This window comes from Cloeon dipterum, chromosome 2 (genome assembly GCF_949628265.1).
Source record: "Cloeon dipterum chromosome 2, ieCloDipt1.1, whole genome shotgun sequence".
NCBI lineage: Eukaryota > Metazoa > Arthropoda > Insecta > Ephemeroptera > Baetidae > Cloeon > Cloeon dipterum.
In genome coordinates, this window is record NC_088787.1 from 12,421,180 (window position 1) to 12,446,566 (window position 25,387).

Consider the following 25,387-nt stretch of genomic DNA (forward strand, 5'->3'; position numbering starts at 1 on the left):
TTGGTGTTCGTCAGTTTGAGAAATGACAGACAGAATGGAGGTGAGAGGCATCCCTCCGCCACCGCCGCCCCTCGCAATACAGGAGACCAGCTTTGCCAATGCCAACGGCACCACCGTGATGCCCCGCAAGAGGTCACTGGCTCAGATGACCCGCGAGGCCCTGCCCCGCATGGACCACTATCGTAACCTGATGTCCGTTGCCGCGGTCCAAAGACCCACTTTTGGAGAACTGTATGAAGGGAATGACGATGATAAGGTTTGACGACGAACATATTTAAAATTTAATAGTGATTAAGTGAAAGGGATCGGAGAATTTGCGTTTTGGCAAGTAAATTGGCAAAATCTAGACAGAAAAAAAGAAATGATTTTTGTTTCTCATTTAAATTTTAAATGAAAGAGATAAACAGCTATTCAGCGCTGGTAGTCGTGTACTTCCTGATCCAAATCTCGTCCTTTCAGGAGCCACTTCCGGAACCAGAACACGCAGGTCACGGCCACGTCAAGTTGGGATGGATTCAAGGCGTGCTTTTGTCTGTGTCTCTCAACATTTGGGGTGTAATGCTTTTCCTCCGCGTCTCTTGGGTCGTCGGGCAAGCCGGGATTGGTAAAATTACCCCGTTGAATTAAAACTCACCGATATTAATTCGTTTTCAAATAGGTCTTGCTCTAGTTATCATCGCGTTTGCCGCGTTTGTTTGCACGGTCACCACTCTGTCACTGTCCGCGATCAGCACAAACGGCACAATCAAAGGAGGTGAGCAGTCCCACAGTTCTTATTTCTATGAAAAACGTTTGATTTTTAAAGTATAGACCGTGAGAAAATTTTGTGTCTACTCTTACAGTGAATTCCTGTTTGCTTTAACAACAAATTAAAATGTTACTAAAATAATTTGGGACAGTTATCAATCTGTGATCAACGCATGAAAAACAATGTGAACAGGTGGAATTTACTACATCATCTCTCGTTCCCTGGGGCCTGAATTCGGCGCGTCCGTCGGCCTGGTTTTCGCGTTCGCCAACACGGTGTCGGCCTCGATGAACACGATCGGCTTCTGCGACTCGCTGAACAGTTTGCTCAAATCGCAAGGCTACAAGATCATCGACAACTCTGTCAATGATAGCAGGATCATCGGCACGGCAACTTTGATCGTTTTGATCGTCATTTGCGCCGTTGGAATGGACTACGAAATTATTGTGAGCACCGCAGAGGAGCTGATCGTGAGCCGTCTGATTATTTTATTCTCGTCCTTATTTTATAGGCACAAGACGTTTTTGCCGTTGTAATTGTCGGGGCCATTATTGATTACTGCGTCGGAGTCTTTATGGGACCTCAGAACCAAATACAAATCGCTCAAGGGTTCGTTGGTTTAAATTGTAAGTGTCAGCTTCGGTTAAAAAAAAAATAACCATCACCTTTTCACTTTTCTAGCCTCTGTTTACGCGCAAAATATAGGACCCGGTTTTCGATTTAGTGAAGGAATTAACCAAAATTTCTTCACCGTTTTTTCTATTTTCTTCACGTCGGTAACTGGTGTGCAAGCTGGCGCCAATATTTCAGGCGATCTTAAGGTACGCTAAATCACCGTATCTGATTGACAGGCGAATTGCACATTAGGCCTTTTTTGACAGGACCCTGAAAGTGCCATCCCCAAAGGCACCCTGCTGGCCATCTTGATAACAATGCTATCGTACGTGCTGTTCGTGCTTCTGGTAGGCGGCGGACAGCTGAGGGAAACCAGCGGGATCGTCGCCGAGATTGCCAACGGCACGTTTGCTGATTGCTCAAACAGAACTTGCTCTTACGGCCTTTACAATGACTACACAGTAAGATTAATTAGAAAATCTGTGAAGAATTCATGATTTTTCAACAAAGCCTGCAATATTGCATAATCTGGTTTATTCTAACAATTATTACAGTAAAAATAATCTTGTTTTTCTTTCTAGTTATTTTTCTCTTTTTAATCTTTCGCGAGAAAGTTTAGTGAAAATTCACATTTCTTGTTTAGGTTATGCAGTTGATGTCGGCATGGGGACCGTTCATTTACGCCGGTTGTTTCGCAGCAACGTTATCTACCGCCATGACAAATTTGCTGTCAGTTCCGAGGATAATCCAAGCGTTAGGCAACGACGGAATCTATCCAGGCATTGTTTGGTTCGGGAAGCCCTACGGCGACAAGGGGGAACCCTTCCGAGCCTACGCTCTCACACTGCTCGTTGCAGAGGCTTTTGTTTTGATCGGTGAGTTCTCTGACAGGCGACAGGCGCGATATGCCTTACTAGTTTTCACCTGATTATGTTTTTTTTGCAGCTGACCTAAACTCCATCGCGAATTTGGTGTCTAATTTCTACCTGGCGGCATATGCTTTTATCAATTTCTGCACGTTTCATGCTGCTTTTGTGAAACCCTTGGGATGGAGGCCAACCTTTACAGTATGTAAATTTAGATTTGCACCTGACTTTGTATTTTGATCACTAAAATTAATAGTTCTACAACAAATGGCTGAGTCTGATTATGACCTTCATTTGCATTATTCTCATGTTCATGATCGACTGGATCATGGCCGTGATCACCGTCAGCATCATCGCCGTTCTCTACTTCTTCGTTGTCTACCGAAAACCAGGTTGATATATTATATATGTTATGCAACGTGCGTAGCACGCTTGTCTTGCCGGTTGCATACTTCATTATAAACATTTTGCAAACTATGTTGCATTTCAGACGTGAACTGGGGAGCTTCGACCCAGGCCCAGACGTACAACACAACTTTGAGTGCTGTCCAGTCGCTGAACAACATTGGGGAACACGTCAAAAACTACCGTCCACAGATTTTGGTTCTCGCGGGACTACCGACCACTCGCCCGGCACTGCTGGATTTCGCAAATTTAATCACCAAGCGTTCGTCGCTTTTGATGTGCGGATGCGTTTCGCCCGTATGTACATGCTGCCGCATAATTCGACGCAGCTAATTGGAAAAAATTATTTTTTAGCGCCCGCTCTCGAGCAAAGAGCGAAATACGTGCATTAGTACAGCGACCCAGTTTTTCAAGGAGCGCAAAATGCGTGCCTTTTTCTCGCTGGTCGACAACCTGTCCGTCGAGGCCGGCACCAGGGCCCTCCTGCAAGCGAGTGGCATTGGAAAATTAAAGCCGAACATCCTGCTCATGGGCTACAAGTCTGAATGGCAAGAATGCACGCCGGAAGAGGTGGTCGAATACTTTGACATTTTGCAGTAAGGCATTAAAAATGAACTGGAATTTGATTTTTGGCAGTGCCAATCGATTCCTGAGAGTCGAATTTTACTAGGCAGCCATACGATTCGGTCGAAAGATACACGTGCTGAAAATCAGTGGAAACGTAAAACACCCTTACTGAAGCGGTTTTTTGTCTTGGAGCGATTCTCTGATTTGCTTTGTGGCGTAGCAACACAGCGACACAGGCATGTCAGCAAGCAGACCTAAACGTAACGTTTGCAACACTTTTTGGCCCATCGTGTCGGATGGTCGACCAAGTGACCCTCAAGAATCGATTGGCACTGTTAAAAATAAAATTCCAATGTACAAATTTTAATAAAATCAACACAGCGACGCCTTCACAAATCGCGTGGCTATCGCAATAATTCGCATGCGAGGTGGTTTGGACAGCGGACAGGGTCCGTTGAAAGCTACGAGCACCCAAACCTTGCCCAGGGTCGACTCGGACGGCAGCTTCCTCAATATGGGTAAAAATCTCAAATCTTTTCTCAACTTGAAACAGCCCTCTTTGTAGGATTCAACGACGCTAGTGAGGTTCCAGATAGTCCAGCACTGAACAGGTATTCAATGAACACGCATCTCACCCCGGACATTCCTGCAGGAAAGGGTCACAAGAGTCCGGCCACGAGCTACATCAATATGTACAGGCATTTGGCGAAAAATTATGTTATTAATGCAGAGTTAAGAATCCGTGTGTTTGCAGGACTATGGATGAATCGCCAAATGTTGCACCGTCCGTTGTGGCTCTGGAAAATATTTTCCAGAGAAAACAAAAGAAGGGCACTATCGACATTTGGTGGCTTTACGACGACGGAGGGTTAACCCTTTTGTTGCCGTACATCATTTCAACTCGAAAGAAGTGGGCCGGCTCCAAGCTGCGAATTTTCACGCTGATCGACAAGATGGACGAAATGCAAATCGAAGAGAGAAAGTACGAGATTAATTTTTTTTTTTTTGTCATCGCTCTGCAATTTTTTGTTCAGTATGGCAAGTCTTCTGGCCAAATTCCGCATTGACTACTCCAACCTGACCATGGTGCACGACGTGGGTGAGAAACCGCATCCAAAAACAGTGCGGTACTTCCAGGACATCATCAGACCGTTCAAGGAGGAAAATAGCCCCACCAGCTCCAGAGACCAGAGTAGATTATAAATAACTTACTTTGAGGAATTTTGGAATCGCCTTCCGAACGCTGGACATATTGTGACGTCATCACTGCTCAGGGTGGCAAAGAATTTTTCAAAGTGATTGTTCGGTTTTCTTTTTTAACCAAATAATCGGTAAGAACGTGTCCTGAACATCAGCGGCAATGAGTCCGATGACGTCACAACGTGGACGCTCTCTTTTCCCAGCGATCGACGGCAAATAATGCTACGGCAGATTCCAAAAACTCCAACAGAACTCAGATTTACAGCATTTCAAGCTTAAAATAATCAAAAATTTTATCGACGCGTTAATATGTATGTCCTTTAATGTTCCTTTGCGTTCCAGAATATTTCATTTCCGACTCGGAATTGTCGCTCATGCAAGGCAAAACCGAACGGCAGATGCGTCTGCGGGAGCTACTCCAGCAGCATTCTCGCGATTCCAACTTGGTCGTGATGTGAGTTGATTTTCCCCATTTGCCGCAGCTATTTAATTAATACTTTTGGCTCAGGACAATGCCCATGCCGCGAAAAGGAGTTGTCTCAGCGCCACTCTACATGTCGTGGCTGGAAATTCTCACCAAGGATATGCCACCGTTCCTGCTGGTCAGAGGCAACCAATCCTCAGTTATTAGCTTCTACGCGTAGATCGTGTGAAAATAGAATAAATCGAGTACTGTTCAAAATTTAAGGAGAAATAGTACAAATAAATGTTTAATGTCTTGTAAGAGCGGCCGTGTGTTTAGACGAATAGCACTCACGGAATGATTGTCACTTATCCAGTCAGAGCCCGTGCAATAAATCTCCATTCACGGAGGTATGCGTTTCATTATTGAATAATGAGTGTAAATATTGTGCCGCAGCATTCAGTTTCATGCAGCAGCACACACAGACGACTGCCGTGATATCAGCGCGACGAGACACATGGCTTGCATTACATGTCTGTATAACAGCGCGTTTGATTGAGGATAATAGTTGGCATTCAGTTGACGCTCCTAAGTAGGCCTATCCTTGAACGACACATTTCAGTCAGTGCGACATGTCGCGTAAAAAGTCGCTGGATTTTTCAAATGGATGGCTACAGTCAATATTCATTCCAGTTCGGAGATTCGAAGGAAATCATATACGAAAATGCATGATCCTGCTTACAACTGGATAGTTCCTAGATCAAAGTGCTTTAGCCATTTTCATGCTCACAATTACGCACAGATTTTGCCAAATTTCTCGGGGAAAAAACGTTTGTCAGTGCTTTATGCTTAGTTTAGATTCCTTTCCTGTCTCAGTGTGGGATTCATTATGCAGCCGATTTTCTCATGGCCTGAAAGTTAAACGGCGACTTGGGAAAATTGAAGCTTTCCCCAATTTTAATTATATTTCAAAATTTTGCAGAATAAAATGGATATTTTTATCTCACTCTTCAGAATATTGTCAATTTACACATTTTACTTCTCAATACTCCAGGGAGTATTGCGAAATTATTAATTTGCATTACATGTAATACAACGCTGAATTGTTGTAGATTAATCAACCTAAAAGGTGCAATTAATTCACAGCGGCACGAGCCAAGTCCTAAGAAGGAAGTGAGTTCAAATGAGACGGTGCTGCTGGAGAGCAATTGCATCCATTCTCCTCCCGCGCGCGCCGCCGCCGCCGCTAATTAGGGCCACGTTTAATTTCAATTGGAATGGGCTGCGGCCGACCTAATTTGAATGCTCTCTGCTTGCCTAACGCACCCAACTATGTGAACAAATAGTGGGTCTTATCATCGCGGCTGCTGAAATATACGGCGCTCGAGGTTTAAGGAGCACCCGTGTTCGGCGCGTGACGTACGCCACCTTTCAAACACAATAAATCATTCGCCGAGCTGCGTCTTCGCTTTTTAATTGCTCGCCATGCTAACTAAGTAGCCGCTTATTAGCGGGCCGACGCAACCTATTTAATTCCTGAACAATTTGGTTTTGATTGCGTCGCCGCGAAAAACAATGTTTGTGCGCGCCTGGTTGTTGTTCGCCAAGGAAAAATATTTTTCTCTCCAAGGATTTGGCGAAATACGCGACTTTGAGGAAAATATGATCAGAAATTTCAATATCGAGTTAAAACTTTACTTTTTCATTTAAATCAAATTGGATTAATAGGGTAATGTTTGATGAGACTAACATTTTTACCTTCACTGTTTTTTAAGTTATAAATGGTTATAAAACAAAACATATGAAAGCTGATAAGGGTGATTTAGGGGTTGATTAGGGAGGGTGTGTAAAACCACTCTAAATATGATTTTTTATATTGATTAAAAATGTTCTTGTGAATTTATAACTCCGTAAAAATGCTGATAAAATTTCTAGATATAATTTTTCACAAAATACTTGGACTGAAGTCGATTTCACAATGAAAATAATACCTCAAACAACTAATGAGTGATTTGCATTATCCTAATCAAAGTACAAATTCAGCGTGAATTTTCAGGAAAAAAAATTGAAACCTCGCTGAGTAGGATCTACGCAGTCATGATTGAACGAAAGCTGGCTTTAAAATTCGACTATTACATTCCTTATTGCTCGTAAGTTCCGTCAAATCGAAAATTTCCACTCATTGTGGTGATATCGTAAAGGAAATTCATAATAATGGCATATAAATATTAATTTAATTGTTTATTTGAATTAAAAAAAACTATTTTATAAAACCAACGAAAATTCACTGTCCGAAGAACTCGGAAAAGGCTCCGTGCACCTCGATGAGCATGTCTGTCGCACACATGCTTCTCCCATTCTTAAGAAACGCTCTGCGGTTCATCTCCCTGACGAGCTTGCAGGCCGCATATGCCGCCCTGATGCCCGTCTGCGGCCCCTCCAGCTTCTGGTACACCTCCCACGAGAGGAAGGTGCCGATGCTGCCCGAGAGCAGGTCACCCTGGCCGCCGCACCGCCGCCAGCTGCCCTGAGCCGTGCAATCGACCCTCTCACCTTTGGCACCTTCGATCAGGTCCGAGGGGCCTTTGCGGAGGACAACGGTGTTGGCGCCCAGGGCGGCGGCAATCGACCCTTCGCCCTTTCCAACGGCATTGGCCAACCGCTCGTACTCGACAACGTTCGGCGTCAGGACTAGAGGACCTGGATAGTCCTGACAAAGGACAAAATAGAATTTTCGTTGTAAAATGTAATTTTATAAATCATAAAACATTGAAATCATATAAAAAAAGTATCAATTTTGTGCAATTTTAATTAATTTGGCAAAATTCTCGGGCGTGATCTTTTAATTTTGCAATGAATAAAGGTAAAAATATTGAAAAATGATTTGAATTTTTTCTTTATCTTGAAATTTTAATTTTATCCCAAATATTTGACATCGAATCTAATGAAATTAATATTTTTCAAAGTTTAACCCAAAATTTTTGAACTACGAACAAAGCACAAAACAACAAGATCTTCAAAATTGTACCTTTATCAGGTCTGGTCGCAGTGTAGCCAACCAGAGGCCGTCCGCGTCAATTACGAGGGGTTTGGCCGCCTCTCTGCAGAGGCCGATTACGTGCGAGACGCCTTCCAAGACGTTGTCGTCACGACCCAGACCAGGCCCAATTATCACCGCATGCAGGCGCGGAAGCCACGGACCAATGCTTTCGGCAACCTTTTCCTTTAATTTTAGATTTACTGGGTACGGTTGGAAAATGTTTAGCACGTCTTGATTTTAGATTTCTCGTATGTATAAGATCGATTTTTAAAGTAAAAAACATCAAATTTTGGCAGTTTAGCTGTCCTACCTTTTCAGGATGTCCGAGTAGAGGGTGGACAATCAGGTCGGGGCTGTAGGCCTTGATGACCGGTGCCGCCTGCGGGAGGCAGAAGACGTGAGCCAGGTCGCAGCCGGTCCTCAGGGCGCTCATGGCAGCGTAAAAAGGCGCCCCCGTGTACTCCTCCGAGCCTCCGACCACGCCCACTCGTCCAGCAAGCCCTTTGTGGCTCTTGACCGAGAAGTCAGGCACGATTTGCACCCTGAGCTGCTCGAAAAGGGTCGATTCATCGAGCACCTGGGTGGTCATTTTTCGAATAAGCAGGCGAAACATGCACCGATTACGGGCGATTGCAAGGTTGACCTGCGAATTTCACGAGTTCTTTAGATAGATCGGTGCATGAATTCGTAATGGCTCTTACCAAATCGATGGACAGAAGTTGCCGTTTGATCAAAAAGTCTATTTTTGTTGAGGAGTTGATAGATAATTCACAAAGTTGAGTGACTGATAGAGCCGGTTACAATTTCTAATGTTATGATTCGTGTACAACCGGTTTTTTTAACTCAACTGATATAATTTGTATTCCTAGCAATGAAAACCGATGATTCCACTCAATAAAATTAAATTCAATATAATTTAATTGATACAAAAGAATGTGCCATGAATTAAAACCAATTTTAATTCATGTAACTTAAAAGTAATAAGAACCGGTTGAATTTCCCTCACCGGTTTTATAAAGTCGTCCGTGCTGCCACCTAGAGAGTCGTATAAAAGTGGTTGGCGCGATGGAACAGGTTCGGTCTTCGGTCTGCAGGATGGAGGAGCAGCAGCAAGAAGAGCAGAGCTCCCGTTTCATCGTCGACAGGGTGGACGCCGACGTCGAGATGGGCGTCGGCAATGGCGACGATGGCGGTGCCGACGACGACAGCCCATCCAACTCGATCGGGCAGTACACGTACGTGTACGACACGCGCTATGCCAAGAGTATGGGCCAGCTCACCAGGGAAGCCCTGCCGAGGGCCGAAAACTACAAGGACATCATGTCCTTCGGCGACTTCCGACCCACCCTCGACGAGCTGCACGAAGGGCAGTTCAGGGAGAAGGTCAGTGAAGGTTTTCTTTCATGAATTCGTGAGCGGTGCGGAGAGAGGTCGACATTCTACTAGCAAAATATTTGTTTAAGCAAAGTAGTATAGAAATGGGAAAGAATGAATGAATTCTTTTTCTTTCTACGTTTTAAACGTTCTTTTAAAGAATTTCACAGCCATGCGCTTGAGAAAAGTGACAAAAAGGATGGGCGGGAATTAATGTCATGTGTGTTTGAAAGCATGCAATAATTACGGTACCGCTTTTGAGAGGATGACAAACAAGCTGTAAAGCCAGATAAGCCGACGAGTTACTTTTTTAGACATATTTCGCGTGTGTACCAGACGCACAGATAGATAAATTGAGTTTTTACACGTTAATAGGGATGAGAATTCGAGACATAAATATAGATTTTTTCTGCTTTGTACTTTTGCATTAATCACCCAGGTTTAAAAAAGATATTTTAATTAAAATTTAATCCGTATATCACTTGTAAACTTGTTAACGAGCTAAAAACGTTGAAATGTTTCAGCGGAGTTTTTATTTTTCTCCAAAATATCAGGTTTATTAGATTTTTGCACCTCTGATACTGTTGAAAATTAAAAAAAAAATCAAATAATTGTTGAGAAATTTTACAATTATTAGTCAGCTGCGGATTTCTGAAGAGTTTGAGAAATGTTTGCGAACAAAGAAGAAATATTTCCAGTGCCAAAAATCTCACATTTAAAAAAACTGCATGGATTTAACTCAGGATAAATTTTACTAATTTCCATTCCATAAATTTTATTTCGATGAGCTATTTTTTTAAGGTTTCGAAAGCAAAAAATTTGTTAAATTTGTGGAGATGGCGAGAAACGTGCATTTGTTCAAGCTAGAGTGTCGTCAACACTGCATTTTAAGTGTATGTATTTGGATTGGGCGAAGCCTAATAATAGAGTTGCACGTGACAGAAATAAACGTCGCGCGTTCCCGTTTTTTTTCTCCCACGTGCATTTAGGGCTTTGTCTATTTCCTAGGTGGAAAATTATTTTCTTCGTGAATTAATGATGTTTGGCGCCACTAAAAGATAAGCCAGCCGCGACTGCATCATACGAGACAACGCAGCTATGCGTTGACCTTTGACTCGTTTCTGTTTCTGCGGCTGGAAATAAAAACAAATAACACACAGCTTTCTAACGTGATTAACAATCGATCTCGTCTATTAACTTTGGACATAAATTGAGTAGGTTTTAGAATTTTGAGAAACGCCTAACAGAAAGTAAAAGCTTCGCATGTGTCATAATAGAGAATAAATTAATTTCCATTCACGTCAAAATTTCTTAAAATAGCCGCGGAATGTCCAGTCACTTCGAATGACCGTGAAAATAATTTTGTGTCTGGAGTGACTTTCTAACTCCTGAACACACTTTACGTCTCCTCTCTCATTTTGACATCTTGCCGTGCTTTTTTTTATCAGTTCGTTGTTGTCCATGCGGCAAAACATGTGTGAGCGACCTGGACTGGCAAATTTGTTTTTGTACAACACACGGAAATAGATACGAAGGCAGGCTGGCCGTTTCTTACTTAACTACAACATAATATATATATATTACAATTTCCACTGCTAATCTATTTATAAAATAGATTGGAAAAGAAACAAGCGACTATTTCACTTAAAGGCACTTTGCAAATTAAATAAAATTATTAACGCTTATAGCAACCAATCATTCTCCTTGATTGAGTAATAAGATAAAACAATCAACTATTTTGATCAAATAAAATCGGCTTTTCCACACTTTCCTAAAAACTGAACATTTGAAACGATAAATAATCAATTTTTCTCTAACTAAGCCGTTGGAAAAATGACAGATTTTTGAAAATTTTGCAATTATTCAGAGTTAAAAACAAGTTTACTGGATTTGCTGTGGAAAACGAATTCTGGAAGAGGGCCTAACTCGTAGGTAGTTCCTCTAAAAATAAAAAAAAACGAAGGCATGGCACGTGTCGCAAAGCTTGGAAAAATCGTACAATTGTTCTTTTTACTGATAATTTGACCTTTACTGTATAGTGAATGTCAGGTAGGTGGAATCCTGATTAAATTATCCATTAACTATTGATTTTTAAAATGCGTCATTTTGCATAAGTTCAATCGGAATGATGTAAAACGAGTGGGTTTTCGCTTGAAAAATAAATATTTTGCAAAAATATAAATAATGAAACGAAAATTACTCTTATATACTGATCTGGTTTTAAAAAATTGGCTTTCCGGCTCTGATTTCTACCATAAATACTATATTTTTACCAGACCTTTTTAATGTTTTACAAATGAGTCTCTCTCCGAAATAATTTTATGAAATCAAAACGCGACACCTGCATTAATTTTTTAACTAACCGATAAATTAAAAAAAAATTAATTTTAGAATCTCTGAGGCTTCCCTAGACCACCGTTCAACCATTGAATCTGTTTAAAGAAAATTCATCCAAGATTTTTATCTAGTTCCTTCGGCGACAGCGTCAATGAGAAACTCGCCATAAATCATCAGGAACAACTTCGCGCAGGAAACTATCTAGCAATCTACGACACATTTATTATTATTTCAGGTTTTCTTGGCTGAATGGCGCAGTAAGAAGTGTCTGCAGTGTTACATTTCTTACTTACCGCATCACCAAGGTAAACGGAGGGAGAAATTAAAATTGAATAATATGCCTTGCGAAAGGCGAGACAAGAGCAGCGTGACATCACTCTTCGGAATATTTTGCGCGGCTCCGTCCTCCCCCTCAGCTCTTGCATTTATTTTTTTTTTATTTTTGCTCCTGTTCAAGGTGTTTGTGCACGTGTGTGACGTCACTTTTTTGACTGGGATATAGGCTAATTGCGACACTAGCGCCTGCTGCATCCTTCGTCGGTCGGTCGTGCGAAAAGTTGATGTACGTGCTCTGGCAGTTTGACGCGGGGCGCCTGATTAAAATCACTCCGGTGTCTCGCATTTGACCGTGTCAATCAGCGAGCATACGCGTAAATCAGAAATGCAACTTATCTTGCTTCGAATTTAATGGAAATTATTTACTGGAAAATTCTGAATAATAATTTTTACCTTTACTTGGAAAAAAACTCATTAAGAATTGGGGAAGAGCTAATCTGTCGTTTAAATTTCTGAGTTTGAATGCTAATCAAGCATTGTTTCTTATCTCCCTACCGTAAAATCACGATTTATTTCACAATTTAGTGAATTTTTCCTCACAATTGGACAAGTCGCGAAGGAGGGATCGAAATTTAAGCGAAATATGGTAAAATCCGAAATATAACTCTTATATATTTATTCATAATTTGATTATTGCACTTTTTAGAGATTATTATTCAACGATCTAAATTAATTTCAAATTGTATATCCTTTTTTTAAATGAAATCATCCCTGAAATGTTAACAAATCAAAATTAGCACAGAGTAAAATTGTTAAAAGGCCTTGAAGAGCTGAGCAATTCGATACAGCTGTTCAAGGGTGGATTTTCCTGACCGGGATAAATTAATTAGGCGGCTTGCGTTATCTTTAAGTGAGCAGGATCAATATATTCGAGCACCGGTTCGTAATCAGCAGACGCCGCCGAGGCCGCCTGTTGCGTTTTCCCTGCTGGCGTGCAGAACGCAACGTAAGCTGCGCGCACTTCTGAGCTGCAATTACAATCGCTATGTTATGCCAATTATTTTAGGTGCAGTTACGTCCAGTGCAACATTTCTAAAAGTACTATAGTACATACACGACACAAGTTTATGTAGAGAGCAAGAAGGTTTTAAAGTGGAATGATACTGGGCAACAATTGAAAATTATTTAAATTGTTGCATGTCTTAAACAATTGACCGATAAACGATTTGTTCAATAATTTGCAATAATAATGACCTTCCTACAGTAAAAATTAAAATTTTGCCAATTTTCGCCAAAATTTACAGTGCTCGAACATATTTTCTTGGCATATTCCGATTCCTCTCGTCGAGATCTGTTCAACGGTGTATGCCACTTACTGGGGAAACTCTTGGTTTTGAAATTAAATCAGATTTCAAGTAAGGAGACAGCCATTACCATTTGAAAAGCACGGTAACCTGCCAGCCAATTTTCTCCAAAAATTACAGCGCTCCTTAGGTCAATTTAGGCTTTAACTGAATCCTAAGGGATGAGTTTATGCATTGGCAACAAGCATTTTCCAGGCTTTTCCAGTATCATTCCTCTTTAAAGAAATCAGCAGCAGACTTAATTTATATCCATTAGCAGGTGCTAGACGAAATTTTGAATTTATATTTTAATGGTAACAATTAATTTTGCAATTATTATAGTTTACTCTAATTTCATGTTTGTTAAAGTTGATTGATGCAGGAAAATTATTTTAATTGTTGGATGCAATAAGTAGTTTATCGATAAACAATTTGTTCTACAATTTGCAATATTCAAAAAAGGAGCTGGCCAGAGTAAAATTTTAAAACTGTATCCAAAATTCACAGCGCTTACCACATTTTCTTCACAGATTTTGATTCCTCGTCTCGTCGAGATTTGTCCAACAGCGCGATGAAATCTTTTCAGGAAACTCTTTGTTGTAAAATAAAATAGTTATTCAAATAATGAGACAGTCCTCACCATTTGAAAAGCATGCTAATTTTGCAGCCACCATTCTAAAAAATTTACACTCTGCTACTTAGGTTTGGCTTCAACTGGATCCTAAGGGATGAGTTCATGCATTGGCAACAAGCATTTTCCAGGATTTTGCACTGTCAAATCCTCTTTAATTCAATAGTTCCAATGAGCGTAACTCGGAAAATGAAATTCTCATAACATAATTTTACTCCCAAAAATAGAAAATAGCAATGCTCTATATATGTATACTACTTATTGCGGGGCATCAGCTATGATACAGATATTTATGCTTTTATATAATGACCTAGTTTTAGTTCTGCGTGATTATCAAATAAAATAATCATCCTAAAATAGAACTGAAAATAAATCCATTACGCTCATTTGAGCACGCACTCGGTGAGAATAAATCAATGCCTTGCGTATCTCTGTGAAAAATGTCTTGATCTTCTTGGAAGCTAGCATTTCATTTTGCGTCACAGGGGGAGAAACAATCATTACTAGGTTTGTTATCACTGTATAATGTGGGTAGTGACACAATAATTCCATTTGCTGGGCGCATCTCCCTGCCGAGGGGGAGGGGGCCGATATTAGGCAAAGTGCATGACATAATGCGTCCGTCCGAACGATCGGGTGCTCGCAGGCCCGACATAAAAGTGCGTTTTGATAACAATTGCTGTGAGCCAACCCCATTCAATATATATTAAGTGCGACGAGCGGCTCAATTTGTAGTCCCCCTTGCATTCACCGCGAGCACTCAATTAGAAAATGGGTCAATTTTTTGTTTGCATTCGCGCAAAATCGAGTGTTCGGCCGGTGACAAGTCGTTGCTGCGCTCACTTATTTGAACGTTCAACGCGGTCAATTTGCATATTCGGTATAGTGTATGTTAAATCGATTTTCCGCAGGCGGTCAGTTAGATAATCGTCGATTGCCGTTATTGGTGCTAGATAAACTGGATTTTCACCAAGCCTGTTGACTTAATTAAATAAACCGGTGGCCACCGAGTAAAACAACACAGGAAATTTACTAAGCGATTTCAGATTTAGAACCAATCCATCTAATTTTATAGGTTATACAGTAGACCGTTTATTTATTTGATGTGATAAAATTATTATTTCATGAAATACTTTGATCACTTCGGTGCATCCGCATCCATCCTCTCTTGACTTTTTGCTTTTTTTCTTTAGAAAAAAGCCCAAAATACTGCTGTGATTTTCACCGGTGGCCGCAAAAAAGCGGTGCTGGAATTTACAGACTCCCACCTCAATTATTTAGTATAGTTTGGCGACCAGCTGGACCTTTTTTCAATGCTCTCGTATGAATCGGCGTGCGGAGAGAAATCCCGGCGAGGGGGCCGACGGACGAAATTAATGGAATAATGATATCTGAATATCAGCAACAATGACGACAGCGGCAGATGCGGCATTAAACGATGATGTCTCTCTGCACCCTAATTTTCTTTCCTCTATGCGAATTAGATTGAGATTTGTGGGCGGGTCGGCCGAAATTGCACACAAACATTGCGCTTTAGCTCCCACCGATTGCACAATCCGACCGTGAATTTCTGCAGCTCACGTTTCGGTCACGTGAAGAATCTGTGCGTATATGCGTATGGCTCTTTCGAATAATGGGCGTTTAACTTTTTGATTACGTGCACGCACAAAGAAAGGCCCTACGCGCGTCCGTCCGGCATCTCATATGCAAAGGACGTCGTTGCATCAAAATAAATTGGTTCTTGTCCAGGTTGGCGGTTGGCGAACGATGCGTGCGGTCAAGGCGGCTGGCTTGCATCTAAATTTTGCAATCGCTCTCGCGGGAGATGAATATTCTAGAGAGGCAATCGTCAGCAGATTCAAAGAATTATTTCGTTAGTTTGGGAAATTAAAATCCTAATTCGTTAGATTTCTACGATGTGAGAAATTCAAATCAAGCCAAAATTGACAATACCGCTTGATTAATTTGAATTTAACATTTAAATTTGATTAGACTTAAAATTTGCTAATGCATCATTCAATTTAATTTCAATTTTTGCCCTGCATGTCAATCCACTTCAAAAAATCTTCTCTACGGGTGGATTGTGGAAGTTTCTTTTTAGCGAAATAAATCCCACTTGACAGGCGCTCAAGCCAGTGAGCCGATTGCGCAGATATTTATGCTACACCTGACTTCACCTAAATGTCAAATGGTAGAAACTGAAAATTTGATGAACTGCTAATTTTAGTCAAAATATTGAATCTGATTTTGGCATTTGCGCTGAATCTTTACCTTTTTAAAGGTTTGTTGTTGTTTGGTTTTCGTTGGATTTGTGATGTGATCCAAAGTTTAGTGGTCGTAATTTTCTATTCAACAATTTTAGCAATTTACGGAGCGTGGAACAATTCCAAATATATATCGAAATCCATTTATAAATTTAATTAAAATTTAATTTAATTTCTAGATAATATGATTTGCAAGAAAACAGTATATTTTGAGACGAATCGATCCATTACTTATTTTTGACATTATGTGACTTTTTATTGCTTTGTTTAGCAAAATAACCGACCATTTTTAGTGCAAAATACACGATTTATAAGCCGATTTGGACATTTTTTTTACTCATCATTTTAGCCAAATTTACACGTTTTTCAATTAAAATAGCACTTTTCCGAAAAAAATCTATCGTTTTCTGTTAACAAAAAACGAAAATGATAATTCCAATTTGTTATTTAGAGCATTATAGAAAAATCAGAGCTGAAACTTTTAAGGAAGTATATGGGCCAGAATATTTACGGTCAAAATATACCGCCAAAAATTAAATTGCATGAAGAATTTCCTGGCTCGAAATTAAAGGTATGCATTTTTCTCGGTGATTTGGATGGTTTTTAGAGGGGTCCATGACGATTGGAAACTCATAAAAAATTCACAGAAGAAGAATAAGGTGTAGCTCTTAGCAGAATGTTCGCCACAAAGGTTTTACAGGCCAATTTGCGTTTGTTGTTGACCCGATGCCGGCGTCGCGTTGTCCAAACACTCTCGAGCCTATTAAATAATAATAATCGGGTGCACGGAGGCGCGAGAGAAGCGTTTTTTAATTTACAACTCGTCGTAAAAGCAGCGCGGCCGACGTCATGCTCGTGCAATTAACCAATTCTTATGTTTGCCCAAAGTGAGCAAACTGAATCTCGGCGCGGAGTTGTGAATGGGAGCTGCTGCTGCTGCTGCTGTCGGCGCGCGGGCCGCATCGACAGCAGTGTAGCAGCAGCAGCACATCCTGCTGCCCCAATTGCAATTATGTACGTTCGCGCTGACTGAGGATGTCGCCAATCAAAGACACATATCGCACAAAACGCGCGACGCGGCCAGTTGCGGATTAATTTAATAAATAACTCGATCACTTGTCGCCGCTCCCTGATAATATTTCACGATGGCAATATTGATATGCCCACGCTGGAGCGTTTTTTTACACAAATTGAGCTTGAATGAAGATCGTTGGTTTATTTCTAGAGGTCTCAGCCGCGAGATTTAAGGCGGCGGCTGGCCATTTCCACCGGCGGCTGGCGCGGCTGACAATAATTTAAACGTGAAGTTTGCTAGTTCTTAACGGCCCGAAATGTTTTTCTCCTCTGCACTTTTTAATTATCGACCCTTTTTCACCGGCGGCTGGCGGCTGCCCTCGTGACCCAAAATTTGTCGGCTGGTACGGCACAGACCTCTATTAATGTCCGCTTCTATGGGACGTTTGGAAGCGAATGTTTCTGACTGGGATAACTAAAGATTTTTTTAAAAAATATAACATCGTATTTTATGCATTTAGAGCGCATAAAGGGGGGTTGAAAGGGTGGCACCCTTAAAGTGCTTCGGCTATCTAGGGGAGATTGATACGATTCTAGCGGTGTGTTGTTCTTGAAATTCCGTCAATTATAAGCCGAGATTTGTGCGTTACAACATTTTTTGATATATGAATTTTAAAGCAGTAAAATGTGTTTCAGAAAGCCGAAAAAGAGGAGGTTGTGGTTCAAAAGAAAGGCAAAGTGATCAAGTTCGGATGGCTGGAAGGCGTGTTTGTAAGTACCGTCGAGTTATCTGACAAATGAACTGGCGTCAACAGACAAAACTGTCCAAACCAGATGCGGTGTCTGCTCAATATCTGGGGTGTGATGCTCTTCCTGCGGCTCTCGTGGGTCATCGGCCAGGCCGGAATTTGTGAGTGGTTCGTCTCGCCAATCATTCATCTTTATTTAATTTTAATTCCAGTCGAGGGCCTGCTGATCATCACCCTGGCCAACGTGGTGACCCTCGTGACGGCCATCTCCATGTCGGCGGTGAGCACCAACGGCCAGATCAGCGCCGGCGGCATCTACTACATGATTTCCCGCGCGCTCGGCCCCGGCTTCGGCGGCGCAATCGGCCTCATGTTCACGCTGGCAAACTCGATCGCCGTCTCCATGTACATCGTCGGCTTCTGCGAGTCGTTGCAGGACCTGCTCGCCTCCTACGGCACCGTCCTCATCGACGGCGCCACCAACGACATCCGCGTCGTCGGCATCATCACGCTCATTGGCATCCTCGTGCTCGCTATTGTCGGCATGGACTGGGTCACCAGAGTAAGAACATTCATATTTTATTTCCATGGTTTTCAAGGCAAATTATTTAGGAGGCTGACCTTTTCTAAAATGCGTAAAAAATCTAGGTCATAAAATTGGCAATTTGTTTTATTCGTTAACAAAATTAGAGCTCCGTGAATTTGGAGGGGTTTTATTGGCATTGAAATTTTTAGTTGGAAATTCCAGGTTTGAAGCTCGGGAATGGGGGCGTTTCCAAAAATCGAATTCTGTGTATTATGGAAGGTGAACTTTAACTCTTGACTGCGTTGAGATATCACCTTGATATTTTCACTACCGAACTCAGTTTTCGATCCTGAACAACTTTTAAATTTACAAAAAATTCGCAGGTCAAAGGTCAAAGTCACCTTGTGTGCAATTTTTTGTCGTAAATTCAAAATAAAGAGCTGTAATGCAGCCCGCGAAATTCTGCACAAGCACACCAAGTTTCATAGGTGCAATTGCTATAGTTTTGCTGTAATTCGAAACTGAAGTTTAAAAACCGGCTCTAGGCCGCTCGACCGCGCATGGCGCATGGCCTTTGAGCAGCGAGTTCTTCAAGTGTATTCTTTTCGCATTTCATTTGCTTAGAAACAAAAAGAGAGTCTAGGATGGACCGAGGAAGGTTGCAATCGACTTTCAGGGTCTGTACTTGACTTGACCCTGAGATAAAATAGTTCGTAAATTTATAATTTCACCTGAATTGGTTCGCGGAGAACTATGCTCATTAATTACTGTCATATGCGAGCTCGTTGGCTTACAGCCCACGGGAAGAGCTGAGCAGAGGTTCTTGAAAAAACATCATTTTTTTATTTAATGTATAATTAATTTTTTCTTAACTGAAAAGGAAAAATAAACCAAGTGACGTCCTAATTCACAATTTGGCTGCTCTAAGTTTAATTTGTGCTTATAGAAATAATAATTTTAAAAAATGGATAGAAAGCCGACGTATTTTTCATTTACCGCTGAAAATATAAAATACAATAAATTTCTAATTTTTGTGATTATTCCAGTTCCAAATGGCATTGCTCTTTGTGCTGATCTTCTCTCAAATCGACTTCATCATCGGCACATTCTGGGGGCCTTTGGATGTTGAAGAGCAGGCGAAGGGCTTCGTTGGATACAGCTGTAGGTTTTTTCTTTAATTTAAATCAACAATTGCAGTACTATAACACCCAATTTCAGCGGAGGTGTTAAAACAAAACTGGGGACCAGACTACCGCGAGTTCGAAGGCGTTCAGCACGACTTCTTCTCGGTGTTTGCCGTCTTCTTCCCCGCCGTGACTGGAATCGTGGCCGGAGCTAACCTTTCTGGAGATCTTAAGGTAAGCGCTCTCTTAGTTAATTACTGGCCGCTCGTAAAAAATGTTTTTAATTAGGACCCTGGTAGTGCGATCCCGCTCGGAACTCTGTTGGCTATTGCCGTCACTTTCGTCTCCTATTTCGGCTACGCCATCATGATCGGCAGCTGCGTCTTGCGTGACGCTTCAGGCAATGTCACCGAGTATTTCATGGGCCTCAACGAAAGCGCCGCTGATGCTATGAAATACGTCATCAACTGTACTGACCGAGAATGCAATTACGGCATTGAAGTCGACAGCCAGGTGACTATAATTTTCATTTTTAGGGAGAAAACAATTTTTTAAAAACCGCAATTTGAAAAGAGAAAAAAATTATGTTTCTCCTTATTCTCAATTGAGAGAAAAATCAGAATTTTACCCGTTCGCGCGGGAGGTTATTAAATTTTTGCCTTGATTGATTAAAAAAGTTGAAAAGTTTTTAAATTGGAAAATTTAAAGTTTTCCTTTAGCTTGTACGGACAGGTAGAGAAGTCTATAAATTTATCTCCTTTGCACAATTTTAAAATATCTCTACCGGGCTATGTACATACAAGTTCCAATGTGTTTCCAATTTTAAATTATTTTCTTTATTAAATATGATTTAAATCATTTATTTTATTTTATCAAAATTAACAAAAATTGATTTTGTCTCACAGGCCATGGAGTTGGTGTCCGTTTGGGGACCTCTTATTTACGGTGGTTGCTTCGCCGCCACCCTTTCATCCGCCATCGCCAGTTTGGTCGGCGCTCCTCGCGTCCTACAGGCCCTGGCCAAGGACAAACTTTACCCCATGATCGGCTACTTCGCCGAAGGCTACGGCGCCAACAACGATCCCGTTCGTGGATACGTCCTCGTCTTCATCATCTCATTCGCCTGCATTTTGATCGGTAAAATCCACGACTCTGCCAATTTTTTTCATTTAATTTATGAATGTAATTCAGCTCAACTGAACGCAATTGCTCCGTTGCTGTCTAACTTTTTCCTTGCGGCGTACGCTCTCATCAACTTCTCAGTGTTCCACGCAACTATTTCTAAAACACCGGGTTGGAGACCTTCATTTAAGGTAGATTTCGGGGATAAAAAAAGAAATTTTTATTTATTGAAATTGTTTTCAGTATTATAACGAGTGGGTAAGCTTAGTCGGCACGATTTTGTGCATCATCGTGATGTTCCTGATGTCCTGGGGAACCGCCCTCATCACCTTTGCCACCGTCGTTTTCCTGTACCTTTACGTCTCCTACCGAAAACCAGGCAAGTATAAAAATGAATTGTGTTTTTCACTGACACAAATTTCTCTGGAAGTAAAAAAAATGCAATAAATTTTTTGCCATCGTGTGAAAGATAGGAAATATTTCAATATTTTTTTGGCATGCTCACAAAATATTTACTGTATATTTTATTTCTTGTGACAAAATTTCTATTGTTGTAAAATATTGTATTCATTTTTAACTTCATGAAAATGGTGGACTGGATTCGGCGGAACTGGTCAAGTGATATTAATTATATAGCTGATCATTTTCCTCTGTGATTGATTAATAGAAAAATGAATTTGAAATTAACAGACGCAAACTGGGGCTCGTCTGCTCAAGCGCAGTCATACAACTCTGCTCTGAAGGGCATGCAGGAGTTGAACAGCGTGGAGGAGCACGTCAAAAACTACCGTCCACAACTCTTGGTGCTCACTGGCATGCCGGGCGCGCGACCTCCGCTCGTGGACTTCGCCAACCTGATCACCAAGAATGTGTCCCTCCTCATCTGCGGCCACGTGCTCCTGGTACAGATCAATTTTCGCTATGGAAACTTTCTGCATAAACTGTGTTTTTACTCTGAAGGGTAACCATAACCAGCGTATCCACGAGCATTTGAGGGCCAAAGCCTTGTCCTGGCTGCAAAGGCACAAAACCAAAGGGTTCTTCGCCATGGTTGAAGATCCATCCTTCGAAGGGGCCTCCCAGTCCCTGATGCAGCTGGCCGGGCTGGGAAAACTGAAGCCTAATCTCATGCTCATGGGTTATAAGGGAGACTGGAATTCCTGTCACAGAGAGGAACTCAGGGCGTACTTCAACGTCATTCAGTACGTGTTACAATTTTTATTATTACAGCGATACCCCCCCCCCCCATCCTCTGTAAAACGTAAAAACTTTTACAAAGCTGGAATATTTTATTCATTTACATTTCAGTTTTAAAATCGGGGGTAATTTTGGATAATAAAAAATACTTTTAACATTTTTTTGCTATTAAATTGTAGCAGGGGATTGAAAGGGGTGGAGGGTGAGCACCCTTTTACCCATTAGCTGGTTAGGGTGGATGAGATGAGTCTAATGGTGGGTAGTTTTTGCATTTCTGAAGGTTAGAATCCGAGATTTGGAGTTGCAAATAAATGCAAAACAAAAGAATAAGTCGAAAAATTCTAGCTTTGAATTTCTCAATAAATAAGAACTTTGAATGCAGCAATGCTTTCGATCGTCACTTGGCTGTCGGAATTCTGCGGCTACGAGAGGGCTTGGACTACTCGAACGTCGTCGTGGAGGAAGAACAGAGGGAGACGAAGAAGTTGCAATCAGGTATTGCTCATTTTCACGCAAATTCCTTTTCACCCACAGAGTGGATGACGAACCAAGGATTGTTCATGCCAACACATTGAAGTACACACGTTTTTATCTTTTCGGGTTGGATGTTGAATATTTCCAGGGTCTCCAGGGCTCGTGTGGATCAAAGAAAGGGTTAATCAGTGCCGTTATTTTGACTGCGGTGAGTCGCCTTCGGGAGCCCCCTTTTTCAGACACTAAACCATTTTATTATTTTACGCTCTTTAATGTTGTTGGGTTTCATCCGGGTTTTTTATTATTTTTGCTGGCGGCGTGGATTTCTCTTCACTAACTTATGTCGTTCGTTTTTGTCACATAATGCATGCTGTTGCGGTAATCTCGGAAACCTGCGGCACCGTAAGTCGTACACTCGCTAATTTTTCTGCCACACTCTTTATCGTTCCGTCTTGCATGCCTTTTGCAGCGTCACTACATTTATTGGTGTTCTTTTCATTTCAGCTAATTTTTATTATTAATTTTGACCACTTTGCACGTTTCATTGCAGTTGGCTACTGTCCTTATACTTAATTGTTGCATGCGGGTGTCAAAAAGGGTTAAAATTTATCCGAAATTGAGCGTTGATTTCGATTCTGCAGACGGCTCCAGCAGCGACAGCAGCCACGACCCGGCCAAGGAGCCGCTGAAGAAGAAGGACAAGAAGAGAAACTCTTCCAGCTTTGCCTACACTGGCCCAGGCGGCCAGCCGCTGTCCAAGGAGGTCATCAACAGTCTCACCCAGTTCTCACGCAAGCAGCGAAAGGGAACCATTGACGTTTGGTGGCTTTACGATGATGGAGGTGAGTTTGAATAATTAAACTAAAAAAATCAAGGTCTAGTTGTAACAAACAGACACAACAATATTTCAAAGCAATGCATTTTTTTAAATTCAAATGGAATATTTTAAGCAAGTCCTAGACTGTAACTTATTTTTAATGCATTCAAATGAAGCTCAATTAAATGACACAAAAACGGTTTAATTATGCAGTAAATAATAAATATTTTTATTACATAAAAAAGAAACCAAAATCGAGTTAAGAGTTTTTTTTAATTAATTAATCCATTTAAGGTCTTACACTTCTCATTCCGTACATTCTGAGCCAAAGGAAAATATTCGCCGGCTGCAAGCTCCGCATTTTCGCCCTTGCTAACAAGAAGAATGAGTTTGAACAGGACCAAAGAAAGTAAGAGAATTAAAAATAATGCAAGTAATTTTATTTTTCCTTCTCTAATGACCTACCTAGGATGGCGGCTCTCCTCTCCAAATTCCGTATCGAGTACTGCGACGTGATCGTGATCCCTGATATCGCGAAGAAGGCGCTTGAGTCGACGAAAAGGGATTTTGAATCCCTGATCAAGCCTTTCAGGGTTACTGACGGTGACACGAATGCTCCCGATGGTATATTATTTCTTGCCGATTTGTAAAGTTAATCATTATTTGCAACAGATGAAATTTGCATCCGCGACTCGGAGCTCAAAGCTCACATGGAGAAGACGAACCGGCACCTGCGACTCAGGGAGCTGCTCCAGAAACACTCCCGCGAGGCCACTTTTGTTGTCATGTGAGTCCAGTTTGCTCAAACTCAACCAACACACTTATTTTCAGGGTTGGACAAAAGGTTGGACACTTTAAACTCTAGGAACACTACCTCTTACTTCCAATTTAATTTTAGCATTTTGTGTTGTACTTTGTAGTCCAAATACACTTAATAATTACGGTAATATTAAAAAAACTCGAATGTCGCGAGGGTATTTTTTTATCCAAACGCTAATAATGTAATTAATTCATATTTGCATATCGCGAATTTGCATCCAATGACTTTTCACCATCATAATTTTTCAGTAAGCCAAAATGAATTTGACTTGTAGACACAGGATTTAATTTAATTCATCAAAATTAAATATTTAAAATTAAAACAATCACAAATAATTATGTCCTGAAAACATAAATATATTTTCCAACTCAAAACAAGTTATTTGAAAATGTTTACTATACACAGTAGTGTCGAATATAAATTCTGACATCAAATAAGAGTTTCTTAGGGCCATAAACCTATAAAACGACACCTACACATCGCAGATTTTTAATATATCGCAATTTTACCTTCAGGGTCACGTCTAGGTCGGGCCCTGAGGACTAAACCTGGCTTTTTATTGACAATCTAGGTTTCTTTAGTGCGCCACAGTATTTTAAACATGTGGAATTGCTATTTTTTTAACACAAATTAAAATTACTGGAAAACCCGGTCATTTCTTGCTTATTAAAAAAGCACACGGACCAGTCCTGCTTATTCTTCTTCTTCTTTTAAAATTAGGACTCTGCCGATGCCGAGAAAGGGAACCGTTTCGGCGCCGCTGTACATGTCGTGGCTGGAGATGATGACCAAGGACATGCCTCCATTCCTCATCGTGCGCGGCAACCAGACGTCTGTGCTCACGTACTACTCTTAAAAAGGTCGACCATTCCACGCGAATCAAGAGAAGTTTTGAGGCTAATAGCCACTGTAGCTTGGATGATGAAAAATCGTGCTCAAAAGTGTCAAAATTAGTATTTTTGAAAACAATAATTCACATTCCTATCGAGAGAATAAAAAATAACACAAGAGCGTACATGTCGTAACGCGCGATTTGTTTGTGTAAATGATATTCTAGCCTAAAAACGTCAATGCGAGAGTTGTTACTGTGTTTTTAGAGATTTATAAGACGAGGTGCTGCTAAAATGTAGATCTGAAGACCCGGTGCTTTTGTCTGTTGTACAATCAAACTAAAGATTAACAAAATATACAACCTTCACAATATTACCATATTGTTCCCAAAAGAATAAAAGTGTTTTTTGAACCTAGTCCTCTCTTTAGTTTTTTTTCCACCCAACATAAAATGCTTCTATAATTGATTGGAAAATTTACAGGACGTCATTAGAGAAAAAATGAAGTCAGGCAACCTGCGCAACGCTCTTGTTCGGCAGGATGCATAACTTTTGTTTGCCAGGATGAAACGTCACGGGTCAAAGGACAAAACTGGCATGAGGTTAAGCAAAATCGACGAAATTTACGTCAGAAATCAGTCTTTA

General features: G+C 41.0%; 3 protein-coding genes across 5 annotated transcripts; 2 read left to right on the top strand and 1 right to left on the bottom strand.

Annotated features, from left to right (window-relative positions):
• LOC135936612 (bumetanide-sensitive sodium-(potassium)-chloride cotransporter-like) lies at positions 1 to 5,213 on the top strand. 2 transcript variants are annotated; one of them, XM_065479490.1, is made up of 18 exons: positions 1 to 256; positions 460 to 604; positions 659 to 754; positions 941 to 1,194; positions 1,260 to 1,374; positions 1,430 to 1,569; positions 1,630 to 1,824; positions 2,007 to 2,238; positions 2,309 to 2,430; positions 2,486 to 2,621; positions 2,720 to 2,931; positions 2,989 to 3,230; positions 3,583 to 3,719; positions 3,767 to 3,899; positions 3,956 to 4,183; positions 4,236 to 4,393; positions 4,744 to 4,855; positions 4,910 to 5,213. In XM_065479490.1, the coding sequence occupies exons 1-18, from the start codon at positions 23 to 25 to the stop codon at positions 5,043 to 5,045; spliced, it is 3,027 nt and encodes a 1,008-aa protein (XP_065335562.1). In that variant the 5' UTR covers positions 1 to 22; the 3' UTR covers positions 5,046 to 5,213. The 2 variants fall into 2 exon arrangements, with proteins under 2 accessions (XP_065335562.1, XP_065335563.1); XM_065479491.1 differs by having other exon boundaries at positions 3,767 to 3,893.
• A 1,818-nt stretch (positions 5,214 to 7,031) lies between these two features.
• Naxd (NAD(P)HX dehydratase) lies at positions 7,032 to 8,679 on the bottom strand. Of its 2 annotated transcripts, none has more exons than XM_065480150.1 (4): positions 8,546 to 8,679; positions 8,155 to 8,487; positions 7,833 to 8,021; positions 7,032 to 7,514 (listed from the first exon to the last, which is right to left on the bottom strand). In XM_065480150.1, the coding sequence occupies exons 2-4, from the start codon at positions 8,455 to 8,457 to the stop codon at positions 7,089 to 7,091; spliced, it is 918 nt and encodes a 305-aa protein (XP_065336222.1). In that variant the 5' UTR covers positions 8,458 to 8,487; positions 8,546 to 8,679; the 3' UTR covers positions 7,032 to 7,088. The 2 variants fall into 2 exon arrangements, with proteins under 2 accessions (XP_065336222.1, XP_065336221.1); XM_065480149.1 differs by having other exon boundaries at positions 7,035 to 7,514; positions 7,833 to 8,027.
• A 227-nt stretch (positions 8,680 to 8,906) lies between these two features.
• LOC135935659 (bumetanide-sensitive sodium-(potassium)-chloride cotransporter-like) lies at positions 8,907 to 25,159 on the top strand. The gene is made up of 19 exons (XM_065478146.1): positions 8,907 to 9,227; positions 17,780 to 17,854; positions 17,918 to 17,993; positions 18,045 to 18,394; positions 19,405 to 19,519; positions 19,577 to 19,716; positions 19,771 to 19,995; positions 20,388 to 20,619; positions 20,674 to 20,795; positions 20,848 to 20,983; positions 21,295 to 21,506; positions 21,565 to 21,806; positions 22,184 to 22,296; positions 22,424 to 22,483; positions 22,917 to 23,117; positions 23,387 to 23,501; positions 23,562 to 23,716; positions 23,765 to 23,879; positions 24,633 to 25,159. The coding sequence occupies exons 1-19, from the start codon at positions 8,910 to 8,912 to the stop codon at positions 24,766 to 24,768; spliced, it is 3,138 nt and encodes a 1,045-aa protein (XP_065334218.1). The 5' UTR covers positions 8,907 to 8,909; the 3' UTR covers positions 24,769 to 25,159.
• The last annotated feature ends 228 nt before the right edge of the window (positions 25,160 to 25,387 follow it).

Excerpts from the sequence above, each read along its gene's own strand:
- LOC135935659 (XM_065478146.1), top strand. The coding sequence starts at position 8,910 with ATGGAACAGGTTCGGTCTTCGGTCTGCAGGATGGAGGAGCAGCAGCAA. Across the intron at positions 19,996-20,387 it reads GCATTGAAGTCGACAGCCAG|GCCATGGAGTTGGTGTCCGT; the intron begins GTGACTATAATT and ends TTTGTCTCACAG. Across the intron at positions 22,484-22,916 it reads GTGCCGTTATTTTGACTGCG|ACGGCTCCAGCAGCGACAGC; the intron begins GTGAGTCGCCTT and ends TCGATTCTGCAG.
- LOC135936612 (XM_065479490.1), top strand. The coding sequence starts at position 23 with ATGACAGACAGAATGGAGGTGAGAGGCATCCCTCCGCCACCGCCGCCC. Across the intron at positions 2,622-2,719 it reads CGTTGTCTACCGAAAACCAG|ACGTGAACTGGGGAGCTTCG; the intron begins GTTGATATATTA and ends GTTGCATTTCAG. Across the intron at positions 4,184-4,235 it reads ATGCAAATCGAAGAGAGAAA|TATGGCAAGTCTTCTGGCCA; the intron begins GTACGAGATTAA and ends TTTTTTGTTCAG.
- Naxd (XM_065480149.1), bottom strand. The coding sequence starts at position 8,457 with ATGTTTCGCCTGCTTATTCGAAAAATGACCACCCAGGTGCTCGATGAA. Across the intron at positions 8,028-8,154 it reads TACTCGGACATCCTGAAAAG|GAAAAGGTTGCCGAAAGCAT; the intron begins GTAGGACAGCTA and ends CTAAAATTAAAG. Across the intron at positions 7,515-7,832 it reads TGCGACCAGACCTGATAAAG|GACTATCCAGGTCCTCTAGT; the intron begins GTACAATTTTGA and ends GTCCTTTGTCAG.